At 48.6% G+C, this 15,019-nt stretch overlaps 1 protein-coding gene across 3 annotated transcripts in view; it reads right to left on the reverse strand.

Moving 5' to 3' along the window:
- Positions 1-9,539, reverse strand: part of LOC146335328 (uncharacterized) — a 57,598-nt gene extending 48,059 nt beyond the window's left edge. Inside the window, exons 1-2 of one of the 3 annotated variants that reach the window (XM_084822226.1) lie at positions 9,310-9,539; positions 8,421-9,019 (exon numbers count right to left, since the gene is read on the reverse strand). In XM_084822226.1, the coding sequence (XP_084678352.1) occupies positions 8,421-8,607 (187 nt within the window). In that variant the 5' untranslated portion in view covers positions 8,608-9,019; positions 9,310-9,539. The other 2 variants (XM_084822228.1, XM_084822227.1) reach the window with 2 other exon arrangements.
- Between the last annotated feature and the right edge of the window lie 5,480 nt (positions 9,540-15,019).

Genomic DNA, 15,019 nt, shown 5'->3' on the forward strand with positions numbered 1-15,019 from the left:
TCCTGCTGTTAGTAAAAGGAGCAAAGGGCTGGATGCTCCCAGTCTCGCAAGCTAAGCAAGGTCAGCCCTGGTTAGTACTTGGATGGGAGACCGCCTGGGAATCAGGCTTCCTGCATGGAGCAGGGGGTTGGACTCGATGGTCTCATAGGCCCCTTCCAACTCTATGATTCTATTATTCTAAGACCAACAACTTGACATAAAAAACAAACAAACACAGAAGCTGACAGCTGAAGTGTAGGTCCTAGAACTCTCCCTGTGTGGCTACAGTCTGGGGCAAAAGCAAGTTTTTTAAACTGCCACCCTCCATGGATAGTCACCAATGGAGACATCCTAGATATCCTCTGACACATGCCAGACTAAAATAGGTACATGTTGTAGCAAGCATGTGCCTCATAACACAAGAGTCAGCAAACATACTTTTGGGAGGGGGGAGGAAGAAGACGTTATCTAGCAGGATGCTCGACTCACACTCTGAGGAGATCTGAAGACAATAACTTCAAAAGTTGCCGCTCTCTGCAATGTAGACTACACCATTTGCAACAGAAGGATCACACAAACCCCTTGCCAGCACTGGCATTCAGACCGAGGTTTCCCTAGGAAATCTCCGATTCAGGTGAGATGTTGCAGTGACAATCCATTCCTAATAAGATACTCCTCCTGCCCTTTCTGAACTTCCAATGAACACAGAATTGCTTGGGGAATCTGATGTCCAAATTTGTATGCCAGAACGTCTGACTGTTTTCTCTCAAAAGCCAAAACTTTCTAGTCCTCATGCTTGGGAGGGTCATTTAGAAAAGTCACGAGCAGCATCTCTTCCAAAGGCCATGCTGAGGACAGAACTGTATCTTTCACATCCCTCTTTCCTGGGCTTCTACTCCTTCAGCCCCTCAGTTATGCTATATCCATGGCCAGTAAGGTGTGTCTGCCATGATTTCACAGAAGCATGCCACACATAATTGAGGTTTCTGAGAAGCTCGGCTTTTGAAAGAGAGAAAAAAAAGCAAGTTTCTAGCCCTTATGGTTGTGAGTATAGAGTTGAATGTGTGTGAGCAATACTTCCCAAAATCTCAGAGAAGTGACGGTAGAAGATTGAGTGATTGGAAACAGGGATTTATTTATTATTTATTTAAGTGATTTGTACCCTGTCTTTCCACTAGCAAAACCAGAGGAGGGAAATTATGCAAGATGGCAAAAATTGCAGCTTAAGTGATACAAGACAAAAGAAATCATGGCAATTTACTGAACTTGCAAAGGTACTAGCGGGGGTTACTAATTTTTGTTTACTCGTTTTATTACCAAGTTTGTATTTTTAAAAATGCATATGTCTGTATTTTTCCATCTCTTCTATGTATGCACTTTTTGTGTTCTAGAATTTGTTGGTCGCTTGATTTTTGCAATCACTTTGGAATAAAAATGACTGACTGGTGGCTTAACTTGCATAATTTGGACAGGGTGCGGAATTCACTTAACTTGCATAATTTATGCAGGTTGCAGAATTCACATGATCTCAAGGCAGAACTGAATTCCATTGTGTGTTTATTTTTTTAGTGCAACATACTCACAACCTTGCCCATTTTGATCCCGAGGGGACTGTATACAAGACTCTGCCAAGGGGCTTGTGAAGCAACAGGCAGCCTTCGAGCCCATACAGAGTGCATTTTACTCCCCATTATGTGCCCCCAATCAGAGCCTGCTTATCCCCTGTTAAGAGGCAGGTCAATTTTTCCCAGTGCTATTTATTATGACTAGCGGCACCATCACCCCAAATATGTTGATTCCTAGCCTTGCTACCAGAGATACTTTTAACGAAGTCATCAGGAATTGAACCCAGGACCACCAGCAGGCAAAGCATATGATTTACCACTGATACAAGTTTTCACATCAGGAGGTACATGTTCCAGGGATTTGGGGGCCGCTCAGGAGCTCAAATTGAAGGCCTTGTAAGATGCTTAACTCCTTTCCCAGAACGCCAAGCAGAACGTGCATGGATTACAATTCAGACAGCCTTGAGCGCCCCGGGTTTCCCCCACGGAGTTCTGGGAGCCAAAAAGAAGGGCTCAGCTGCAGTAGACCAAAGTTCTGTCTCCGTCCTGCGTTGGCGGCAGCAGTCTCCGGGTTGGAACAAATTATGGGGCAATCCAAACGGCAAGGCAACGAAGCAGGCAAAAGATCATGTACAAAAGTCCCAGTCCAGTATGAGGACCAGGCAGAGGCAGGACTGGGCCTGATACAAGAAAGGGACAAAGCACAGTGAAGCAGTGCATTACCATACCCAGTCCAGAAGCAGAATGAAACAGGAATCCAAGGGTCAGTGGCATAAAAGGTCAGTCACAAGGCACGGTCCAGAAAGCAAGGTGCACAGCAGAGGAGCTGATGAATGATGTTGTTCCAACACTGGCTGGGTCAGCACCGGAGGCTTTTAACCCCAAAGCCTGCTGAGCCCCACCCAGAGCTCAGCTGCAGTAATCAGAGCTCCCTGTTCAGAGCCCTACTCCGGAGGAGTTGCTTTCTCCCGAGGAGTCCTTCTCTACAAGCGAGCATTCCTTCTCGGAGGGGCCCTATTGGCCTGTGGTTTGAGGTGACAATGCTCCTGGGGGCCAGGGGGCTCAGCCTCAGCCTCAGTGGCAGAATCCCCTCCTCCTGACAGGGATGGACCTGCCACCATCACCCCCGAGGGCCCAGGCTCCTGCTGGTCTGGTGGAAGTACCTGATCTGGGGTGCCCTGGGTCTCTCGGGGCAGCAGCTCCTCCTCTGAGGAGGACTCCTCCCGTGGGGTCATGACACTGACTCTTGTAACATGTGCAATATGCAGCTGTGCATAGGAACCTAAGAAGCTGCATGACCATCTGCCCGCTTTTCTGCCTTGCCTTTTGGATCGCCTCGTACTTTGCTCCAAGTCAGAGTCTGCTGCAGCCAGTGCAGGACAGCCAGGAAGTGTTAAAGTGTGGGACATACTGCTTACAGCTCAGATTCCCCCCCCCTTTTTTTTTTCTTTTGTACACTGGTGGAACCGTTGTCAAACTTTAGACCGTGCTTGGATTAAAATATGAGAAGGGCCAGAAAAATGTGCCCAGGGGACAGATCCTGTCCCTGTTTTGCAAACGGCTGCAGTTAACTATCACTGTCTGTACTTTCTGCATTTCATTTCCTTCTGACCTTGCTGCTTACAATTCCAACCCCTCGAGCTTTTGTGCATATATACACGGGTAAGTCAGGATAACATTTCCTGTATCTTATGAAGTGGGCGATAGTCCACGAAAACTTACATCATAATAAATGCGTTGGCTTTTAAGGTACCGCAAGGCTCAGCGTTGTTTTTGCTGCCACAGGCGAACACAGCTCTCCCTCTGGAAACAATAAACTTGTCGACTTCCCCCCATTCACGATTTTGGCCACGGGCCCTGACTCAGTTCTCCTGACTTCCATGTTTTTGAAAGGAGAATGTGTGTTTTGAAGGGTGGTGGGTGTAGATAATGAAAACCAAACACATTCGCTGCTTCTGGTGTGTATAAGCTTGTTGCTAATCTCTCTAGCTGGCCCTTTCAGAACAATACCCAGTACGCTGCCAGTGAAAGTAATTTCCCTTTTGCTCCCAGGGGTGGGCCCTGGAGTTGACATCAGCTCAAATAGCAAGAACTTGCATTGCCAAGGCTTTGCATTAGCACTCGTCTCATTATTATTTTTTTACAAGCCTTCCATGTTTTCTCATAATACTGTATTATTTTGCATTGCATCTTTATGGTCATATTGGTGTCTTGGGGAGGCCCAGGAAGGCAGCTTATACAATTTTAAATAAATACATCTGTAGCCAGGCTGGAAAAACAGATCGATTCTGCTTTCACATTCACAGGCCTTTTTCCTCACTGAAGGCAATAGAAAAGGCAGGCCTCAAGGGAACATGTTTAATTCCAGCCAGGAAATCCCTCGCCACCCTCAGCCCTACACTATGGGGATGACAGTGGCCTACCTTGCAGGGCTGTTGTAAGGAATACTGAGAGCATATATGACGTGTGATATGCAAAGCCTTTTGAATTCTTGTTTTCATGCACACTTGATGAAGCCATTTAGTGGTAGGTGTTGACCTCAGCTTGTGCCTCCAAGGGAGTGAATTCAAATCCCGCCTCCACACCCTAGTTGGGGGTTAACAGGAGCCTTTACCACCTTCAGCCCTAGAACGTATGGCTGAGACCAAGGGTGGGGAAGGATTTGCAGGGGGAAGGACAGTGGGAGAGCAGATGCTTTGCCGGCAGAAGGCACCTGGCTCGATTCCTGGCATCTGCAGGCAGGACTGGTAGGGGCTCCCGTTTGAAAACCTGGAGAGCTGAGGCCAGTCAGTGAGCAAGAAAGACCAATGGCTTGACTCAGTCTAAAGAACAGTCTAACTGTTCCTAGTTAAACTATCCCTTTATTTAGAATCATGAGGACTAGAATCTTCCTGTATCTTCAGAACAGGGATGTCCAACCTCTTCCAGCCGGAGGGCCAAATTTTATTTAAGAGCAGCTCTCGGGGGCTGCATTCCAGTGGTGGGAGGGGCCAAAGAAAAAAGGGAGAGGGCCAAAATACCAAAAATGGGAGCATAGTCCTGTTCTTGCCAGTAACTTAGGAGAAGCATTTCAACCCTTTAGAATGGCATGAAAGCCAAGAAACCGCTAAATGATCATTGGCTGGGGGAAGGGGGTGGAGCCAGGGCAAAGGGGTGTGGCGATCTGGGGAGAGCCGGACTGGGACCCTAGGAAGGCTGGATTCCCCTCCGGGATGCGTGGCACTGCACCCGTGCATCAGATGGCCGTGCGTATTACTTCACTTATTCAAAACGTGGTACGCCTGCCCAGCTGTTCTGGGGGGGTCCCCCTACCCTGAGTGGGGCCCTGTCCATCTGCCCGAAAGTTCAACCCTGATGGCACCATGGGCAAGGATCAGGCAGCAGGGGAGATGGAGAAGATGCTTCTCTGCAGAGATGGTGGAAAGTGCTCCCAGGCAGAGTAGGCAGGGCCAGCCCAAGGCATATGGCTGCCTGAAGCAAAGACCATGATGGTGCCTCCTCCCATGTATGCCAGCCGACTGGACTGCCAGATGAATCTGCCTTCCAACCCTAACAACAGCACAGCATCCTCCATTGCACCTGAAGGCAGCAGACTACCTTGGGGATACAGAGCAGGTTTCTCTTCCAACACCTTGCTGCCACCTCTCAAGATCTGCTGCTTGAGGCGACTGCCGCACTCTGCCTAATGGTAGGGCTGGCCCTGAGAGCTGGCTGTCCTGGGCTCATTGGATCAAAGGACCTGACTCAGAGAAATGCTGCTTCAAAAGTTCAGTTTCCGCCTTTGCTTGCAACACTTTTGTTGCTGTTATTGTTGATGTGGTTCTAGGGACATAAGAAGGTCCCTTATTTCAAGCTGAGCCATTGCTCCAATTCTTATCTATTTTTTATTTTAGCAATTATATTTCTGACCGCCCATTAGGGGTGGGCAAACAAGCAATGTTCAAGATCGCCACAGTCCTCCGAAATTCATCTCGCCACTCCTCGCGTGCCCAGTTCCTGTTCACGTTTGCGATCGCCACTCGCTGTGCGCCAATGGGGAAAATGTACCAACCGAGCAGCAATCCACCACGAAATTTGTGCGAATTCCCCCCCATGCGCACAGGTTTCCTAACTTGCACAACTTTCCTTCATGGACCAAAAGCAGGGCTGATGCTGTCTACGGGGGAAATTTGCCACACGAATTAGAAGATTTGCGCAAATCGAGCCGGGAAAGTTGTGCAAATCAAACGGGAGAACACGTACGGCGGTTTGTGAACATTTTCGGCAGACATGTGCCCGCGCTCGCGTTCGGGGCTTTGAACACTTGCATGTTTTGCGAGCAAGAACAGAATCCTCATGCATCCCTGCTGCCAATCCTTTGGTCATTTCTCAGTCTGACCGTTCCCCAGATGGGGACCCTTCCCCCACTTTTCCTGGACCCTCCCCCCCTTCCATTGGCCACCAATTATTTAGTTTTCCAACATTTGCACTGTTTCCCCCCCTGATTTTAAGAGGTTGACATTCCCCTCCTAAGGCTTAGCTAGTGGTACTAGGAACTTGAAGCTAAAATATGCTGGTATTTTAGCCATGCCCCTCTTGCCTTCAGCCCCGCCCACCACCGGAAGGTGGGCCTCAAGCGCATCTCTCAGTGGAGGCTGGTGCCTCCGATGTCAGTGTGGCGATGAATTCACTCTGGGTTTCAGTCAGCACTCTAAAGGAGCTCTTCAAGAGCCGTGGAAAGTTCCACAGGTTCTGCAGCCAGCAATATTCCCACTGGCAGTAGACCCCAAACTGGGGCATTCCGGGGGCAGCACAGGCATGGCGAAAATGGACAGGAAGATATTTTTCTCACTCTCTCATAATACTAGAACTCAGTCCAATGAAGCAGAGTGGTGGAAGATTCAGGGCAGATGCAAGCAATCAGTATTATCTTGTGTGCTACAACTTGCATCCACACGTGGAATATTGCAAACAGTTCTGGCTGCCACATCTCAGAAAGGATACTGTAGAGTTGGAAAGGGCATGGAAGAGGGCAACCAAAATGTTCAGGACACCAGAGCAGGCCCCCTATGAGGAAATCCTATAAAATCCAGGGCTTTTTAGCTTAGAAAACAGGCAAGTCAAGGGCAGGAGTGGGTGGTGGGGAGAGACAAGATAGAGGCGTATAAAATTAGGCATGGTGTGGAATATGTGGATAGGGAGACATTTTTCTCCCTCTCTCCTAACACTAGAACCCTGGGGGGTCCTCCCATGAAGCTGATTGGTGGGGGATTCGGGACAGATGAAAGGAAGGACGTCTTCACACGGTGCATAGTTGAATTATGGAATTTGCTACCACAAGACGTAGTGAAGGCCACCAACTTGGATGGCTTTAAAAGGCGGTTGGACAAATGCATGGAGGATAAAGCTGTCAATGGCTACTAGTCCTGATGGCTACCTGCCGTATCGGAGGCAGTATGCCTATATATAGCAGTTGCTAGGGAACATGGGCAGAAGGGTGCTTTTGCATTCATGTCTTACTTGTGGGTTTCCCACAGGTATGTGGCTGGCCACTGTGGGAACAGTGCGTTGGAGGAGATGGGCTCTTGGTCTGGTCCAGCAGGGCTCTTCTCATGTTCTTAGATTACATCGTCTGGCTCACCACTGCTGGGCTAGTTCAGGAGTGGGGAACATTTGCTTCTTCAGATGTTGTTTCACTGCAACTCCCATCAGCCCTAGCCAGCATTACCAATGGCAAGGGATGATGGGTCCGCCTGTTTCCCATCCCTGGACTAGATGAACCCCTTGGCCTGATCCAGCAAGTCATTTCATCTGCGCTGATAAAGACACCCAACTAATTCATGGTGCGCAGGTCTTCCAGTAGCTTAGTCATGGTGATGGCTAGGGAAAGAACTTTCACCATACCCAAAGGCCATATACCTCTGGATCCCAGATTCCAGGGACAATCAAACAAAGAAATGCATCAAATAAATAAATGATCTTCTTGGAATCGTCTGATTGGCCACTGTGGGAAACAGGGTGCTGGACTAGATGGACTTTTAGTACAACCTTGCAGGGTTGTTCTTAACATTCTCTTGCCTTACTGCACGTGTGCTGTGACTAGGGATGTATGGATTTTATGAAATCCATTCTATCTGTGCCTCATGGATTGTCAAGCGTCTTTCATTCTGTCCTCCACTTGTTGATGGAATTGGGATTTTGTTTTGTTTTTGCCAGAATTTCATTCTACTTGCGCTAATGAGCATTAGCACTAATGCACATTAACACTAATACGCACTTGCGCACTTGCACAAATGTGCTAATGCTGCATTCGTTGATGAGAATTAGTGCAAATCCCCCTCCAAAAGTCAAAAACTGGTCCACAAGTTTGCATGACTCGGAAAAAGCCAGTCCTCTGCGGAATCCGGAGTTCAGATTCATAGAAATACAAACTCATTTGAATCCATTGAGGATTCCTCCGACATCCCTAGCTATGGCAACTCACGCATCTGTACTAGCAGCAAGAACGGAGTATGATCTGATCTCCCAAACCAGGTCGGAGGAAAACTGTTGACATCACAAGAATCTAGGCCTTAGACCTGGTTAGATTGAACAGTCTATTCCAGCCTTCCCCACCCTGGTGCTCTCCAGATGTTTTAGACTACCACTCCCATCTGCCCCCACGAACATGGCCAGTGGTTGGGGACACTGGGAGCTGAGCTGTCGTCCAAAACATCTGGAGGGCACCAGGTTGAGGAAGGACAGCTGAGAGCTATTTGGCTGTCCGAGCTGGTCACAGAATGATGGCTAGGTGTCCTTTCGACCCAGTTCAGTACTTACGAAACTGGGAGATAACTGGGCAGACCGCTCCATGTGGAAACACGACAACTAAGAAGTCAAACCAAGAGAGCCGCTCACCTTGCAGTTGGGCCGAAAGCGCCTCTTGTTGCTGCTTGTATTTCAAAGCCAATACTTCAGCAGTCTTCACCTTCTGCTGGAGGTGGTTGTACAGAAACGCCCCTGAGCCCAGGCAGGAGAGAACCACAAGACAAAACCCTGTTTGCAAAAGGCCCTTTTGCCTCCTAGTGCACATCCCAGTTCCCATCACAGGAGCTTCCTCACAAAAAGATGTCCTTTTCCAGTTCTTTCTTCACCACTGTACCATCTGGTCTGGATTTCGCACACCGCACCCGTTTCCCCTCCTTTGGACTACCAGTCTGTAAAAATCCCCTCTAAATTCTCCCAGAGAGAAGATCTTTCTTCTCTTTCCTCTTTACAGGACGAGGCTAGCTTGACAGTCCGCATAGTCTGCGTCAGAATTAAAAAGAAAAGGCAGTTTAGCCCGCTTTCTCAAGCCAAGGAGTTCTCTCCAACGAACAACCTTAACAAAATGAAAGCACAAGCCCTTTTCTCCCAGAAGTTCCTGGCTTCTTTGCCGTGCGTTTTCTTCTCCTTGCGTCCAGGTGTGCACATCAATGAAGCAGGAGAAACTTTTTAAAAACTTCCTTTTCCTTGCGCTGGAGAGGAGGAAAAGAGAATTTAAAGCCAAGAACACACAACCCAGTATCTCTTTATAACAAAAGTTTCTTCGCACTTTGAAGAGTTCCCATACCCTTCCCTCCCACCCTCAAACCGGGAAAAGAAATATATATATATATATGTACATAATATTTGTAAAGCGATTGGGAGGCGATTTAGGTTTGATCCCTCCCTCCCTGCCTGCCTTTCCCCTAAATTTGCAACCATTTGCAACAGAGAGAGGAAACAGCGTTCCCAAGGGAAGCTTGAAATTGACCAGGAAACTGACCACAGGATCTTGAGGCTGCTGCTGCCGCTGCTGCAAAAATGCAAAATCCGGTTCCCGCCCCCCCGTATAGGCAACTTGCATTGATGACTGGAAGAGCGGAGGCGAGGATAGGGGATAGGCAAGAGGCGGGCGGGGGGGGACAGTTTTGCGATTTGGAAAGAGCGAGAGAGAGGTTGATGGAAGAAGGATGCGGAGGTGGGCGGAGCTGAACTAGGAAGGAAAGGGGAGGCAGCTGGAGATCAGAAAAAGGGGCTGGACGTTGGAGGGCTCAAAGGGGGGGGGAGCGGGGGGGAGGGGATGCGGCGGCGGCAGCGTGATCACAATTACGCGTGGAAGGAAAGTGCGTTGCTTTGCACGGAGAGAGAGGACGTGAGAGTTCATCGCAGGATTCCTTGAGAAGTAAGCCCCGTTGGACACCGCTGGACAGGCTTGTGTGTCAACTGCATCGGGCGGTAGTACCCAGAACCGTCCCGCCGGCTCCGAGCAAGAGTTCGTATCTGGACCAGCGATCCGTTTCCAGCGGAGGACAGACCAGAGACAAGCCTCCGGGCGTGAACGGGGCGTCCTGCTCTTCTGGTCTGTCTCCAGCATTTGGTACGCACAGGGAGAGTGCCTCCGGACATGGGGGGTGGGTTCTGTTTAGTTTCATGACCAGGCTGGGAGCTGAAAGACGTCCTGCTGAAAGACTTCATTTTTTCCTCTTCCCTCCCCAGACCGTTTTCCTTGTGTGTCTTGTCTTTTTTTTACATTATAATAAGCCTGCAAGCAGGGACTGTCATATTTTACTGATTGCATGTAACCTGCTGTGGGGGACTTTTTGTATAAGGAGTGTGTGTGTGTGTGTGTATATATATATATATATATATATATATATTCCTATTGGTTGTTGATCACTAGCTGCTTCTCAGAGCCTGAAAAATGGCATTTGTGCCATGCACAAATATATAGAAAGTGTATTATTATAATCTTTGGCCTCTAAGGCTGATCTGTAATGTCCCCATACTTTATAGCAGCCTTCCCCAACATCTACTCTCCAGATGTTTGGGGCTGCAACACCCATCAGCCCCAGCCAGCATGATGGGAGTTGTAGTCCAATGCATCTAGAGGGGCCCAGGTTGGCAAAGGCTGCTTTACAGAAAGGAGTAAGGTAAGTTGCCAGCTTTTCGTGACACCTTAGGCTTAGGGCTTCTGAGCATGTGGAAAGTGCCTTTTTGCTCTCATAAGACGCAACCTGCAAAAGGAAAAAGAATAGGAAGTGTAAAGGCAAAGTATCTTGAAGTATATAAAAAGCAAAGGGAGCAGTGCTGATCCAAAAGAAAAAATCCAAAATCCACAGGCGGGCTGTTAAGACCAACTGAAAAGTCACAACTTTTATGAGCAAGCTTTCGAGTTCTCCAGAACTCTTCATCATGCTGGATGTTAAGCAAAGGGGGGAGAGGGAAGCTCCTAGATGCGACCTGAGACTTGTATAGCACCTAGACAATGCAATCCTGAGCGGATTTCTAGGAAGTGAGTTCCATTCATCTCAGTGCTTCTGAGTAAACCTAGTGAGGATCATGCTGAAAGTTATCCAAGGCTGAGCTGGGCTTACAGGACTACAGACATGGCCTGGATTGCAGGACTTTCCACCTGTGAGGTTTTCCCTAACACTCTGCACATCCTCAGACAAACACTTAAGATCTGTCTCGAATCGTCTGCTGTTTTGAGAATCTTCTCAGGTCACCTGGGCAAATCATGGACAGCGATATCCAGGGCCACAACTTAAGAGGTGTGCCATTTTCCTGCTAAATAATAATAAACTTTCCGGGAAGGGGGGGGGGTTAACACATCTTGGGACTCCGAACAGCCAGGTAGATTATTTTTCGACTGCATTTTTATCCTTCTCTTCAGACAATTATGGTCTCCTAAAGCAGCTCAGATTCATCAAAAAGAGGAGCAGGCGCTGCCATCAGGTGTCCAAACTAAAAACACAGGACACCCAAGGGACGGTGAGTGGAAGGGAAAGGAAAAGGAGGGTGATGAGTTTTCCAAGACCGGAACAAGACGATGAGCAATATTGGCATCTGAATGCACTTCAGGCCTGGCTGATTTTCCCTTGCTGGTGTTTTTGCTTGATTAGCAAATGGTGGCTGTTCGATCCAGAGTGTTTCTATCCCCTTCTTCCTTCAGCCCCTGGGCAATTGTCAGTTGCTGGAGCCAAGTGTTCGTTTTTGCAGGGACGAGGAAGTGAACTCCTGGCAACTGCCCCTGGATGGGCCAGGTTGGTCTCTTCCTCTGCTTGATGTTCCTCCTGGGAAGCAGCGACTCCTTTCAGCACTTATGCAGCGTACACACAGGCACACACATCCCCCATTCTGTTTCTGCGGCGACGGCCTTTGCGATGGCAAACAGGCCCACGTCGCTTTGGTGCAGAATCGATGCCAAGGTGGACCTGAAGCCTGCCTCCGCAAACAGAGAGGATCGATATTCCGAACTGATGACGAGGTGGCTTTGCCTTGGCATATGTACAGGCTGCCTGCTTCTGTTGACACCGCGGTTGCTGTTTACAAGGTCCGTGAAGGCTAGAAGATGGGGAGTTTTCCACAAGATGGTGCTTCCTGCTGCAGACAGCAGGAGCCAAATGGCCACTCTGTTTTAATGGATTAGCAGAGAACAAAGAGACTATGACAGCCTCCCACATTTCTAAGAATAGCATGGAGCTCGCATGATGCACACTGAACTAGTCCCACACCCCATCTGCAATGGATGCATGCCAGAAGCCTCTGGGGAGCTCCAGAGCAGAGCAATGCGGGCCTTCTCTTCTTCTGACATCTGATCTCAGCCTGATATTTAGAGGTATGCTACCTCTGAATGTGGAGGTTCTACTCTTTATTTATTTGGGGCGCAGTCCTATGGGGATGGCTGTAAGCCTTGGAACTCGGATTCCTGGCTCCGACCTCAGAAACTGTCTCCGACCTTGGATCCAGGAATTGGAAATATCCTATCCCCCCCCCCCTGCCCCTGCCAGACCCTTGCTCTCTTCTTTATTTAAATGACTTATATGTTGCCTTTCAAGGGAAAGCCTTCCCCAGATGGCTTACAAAAGATAACAAAGGGTCTGCTCTTACCTACACATTTGTTGTTGTTCAGTCGTTCAGTCGTGTCCGACTCTTCGTGACCCAATGGACCATAGCACGCCAGGCCTTCCTGTCCTGCGCTCTCTCCCGGAGCATGCTCAAGTTCATATTCATTGCATCCGTGATGCTATCTAGCCATCTCATCCTCTGCCGTCCCCTTCTCCTTTTGCCTTCAGTCTTTCCCAGCATCAGGGTCTTTTCCAGGGAGTTTTCTCTTCGCATTAGGTGGCCAAAATATTGGAGCTTCAGCTTCATTATCTGTCCTTCCAATGAGCACTCAGGGTTGATTTCCTTTAGGATGGACTGATTTGACCTCCTTGCAGTCCAGGGGACTCGTAAGAGTCTTCTCCAGCACCACAGTTCGAAAGCATCAATTCTTCGGCGCTCAGCCTTCCTTATAGTCCAGCTCTCACAGCCATACATTACTACTGGGAAAACCATAGCTTTGATTAGACGGACCTTTGTCGGCAAGGTGATGTCTCTGCTTCTTACTATGCTGTCTAGGTTGGCCATAGCTTTCCTCCCAAGGAGCAAGTGTCTTTTAATTTCATGGCTACAGTCGCCGTCTGCGGTGATCTTGGAGCCCAAGAAAGTAAAATCTGGCACTGCTTCCATTTCTTCCCCTTCTATATGCCAGGAAGAGATGGGGCCAGATGCCATGATCTTAGTTTTTTTAATGTTGAGTTTCAAACCAGCTTTTGCACTCTCCTCTTTCACCCTCAACAAGAGGCTCTTGAGATCCTCTTCGCTTTCTGCCATTAGGGTGGTATCGTCTGCATATTGGAGGTTGTTGATAATTCTCCCAGCAATCTTAATTCCGACCTCTGATTCATCCAACCCGGCATTTCTCATGAACCTACACATTTATTGTGGCGTAAACTTTTGCAGACCGGAGTTCACTTCATCAAATGTAGGAATTGTTACCCTGAGTTACAGATGTATAGACACACACACACACACACACGGTGAGGGTTGGGTTGGGTTTATAAACAGTATGGACAGAAGGAAATGAAATGTAGGAAGTACAGGACATGCTAATTATATTATTTACAGTGGCCATTCTCCTCAAGTGATAACAGGCATCCTTGCATTGGTGAGCTGGTTAACCCATGTAGTGCGATAATTCAAAACAAAACAGAACACCTTTATCCTGATTCAGGCCACAGGGGATAGAACTGAACTGCTTGATGAATTGCAATTCAGAGGTTTCACATTGCAAATCAGACGTGATATTTCTCGCGTTGTTTGCCCACGGGTGGTTGATTTTTAAGAAAGAAATAGCTAGTGTGGGAGCCTTTGTCTCAGCTGTGTTCCTGATTCGAGTTCCATTTGTATTCCCAATGGAGGAAAACTCCCATTACAAATAGTAAGCATGCGGGCAGGGTGGGGAGAATTCCAGTTATGATCATGCATGTAGCCCTCAGCCAGCTTTCAGAAACCCTCTGCAATCGATTCAGATTTCTAGCAAGAGTGATCTATCTCTCCCCCGGCAGTCCAGTGGGCAGGAAGGAAAGAAGAGGGAGACGGCGGGGGGGGGGGGCGGGAGAGAGAGAAGGGGGTGTCAGAAAGAGGGAGGGGGTATTAGAGAGAGAGAGAGGAGGGAATCCCAGTGGGAGGGAGGGAGAGAGGGAGAAGGGGTGGCAGAAAGAGAGAGAAGGGAATCCCAGAAAGAGAGTGAGAGAGAAGGTGGTGTCAGAAAGAGAGAGAGAAGGGGTGTTAGAGAGGGAGAAGGGGATATCAGAAAGAGAGGAGGGGTGTCAGGAAGAGAGGGGGTATCAGAAAGAGAGTGAGAGAGAGAGAGAAGGGGTGTCAGAAAGAGAGAGAGAAGGGGGTATCAGAGAGAGGGGAGTGTCAGAGAGAGACAAACGGTGGGGAAGGAGGGAGAGAGAGGGGGGGTGTTAGACAGAGGGAGGGGAGTGCCAGAAAGTGTGTGTGTGAGAGAGAGATGGGGTGTCAGAAACAGAGAAGAGAGGGTGCTCATGTCCACTACCCTCATGCAGTCACATATTACCCATGAGGGAATGCTAGTCTTGACAGAAAAAAGGCGTTTCCTAGCCCCTGTTTTAAAGGTTTGTAAGCCTCTTTGAACACTATCTGTGAAACAGGGGGCATCAGTAAATAAACACAGGGTTGTATCTGTGCAGCCAAATCCTCTGCATATTTATGCGGAAGCGAGGCCTACAGTAGTGTGGACCTGAACAGGAACAGGGGGAACTGCCTGATACCAATCCAAACTATTTGTCCACTTGGCCAGTATTGTCTGCTATTATTGGCAGCGGCCCTTCAGGGTCTTGGGCACAGTCTTCAATGCCAGGGACTGAATCTGAGACCCTCTGCATGCAAAGCATGGGATCGAACAACACAGCTATGATCCCTCCCTAATTTATGCCATAAAAAGGTAAAAGGTAAAGGTGTCCCCAACCAGTCGTGTCCGACTCTAGGGTGCGGTGCTCATCCCCGTTTCTAAGCCGAAGAGCCAGCGCTGTCCGAAGATGCTTCCATGGTCATGTGGCCGGCATGACTGAACACCGAGGTGCAAGGAACGCTGTTACCTTTCCCGCCGAGGCGTTACCTATTTATCTACTCGCAATTTC

Source organism: Heloderma suspectum, chromosome 15, assembly GCF_057233095.1.
Source record: "Heloderma suspectum isolate Gila_16-S chromosome 15, 16-S_ref, whole genome shotgun sequence".
Lineage (NCBI taxonomy): Eukaryota > Metazoa > Chordata > Lepidosauria > Squamata > Helodermatidae > Heloderma > Heloderma suspectum.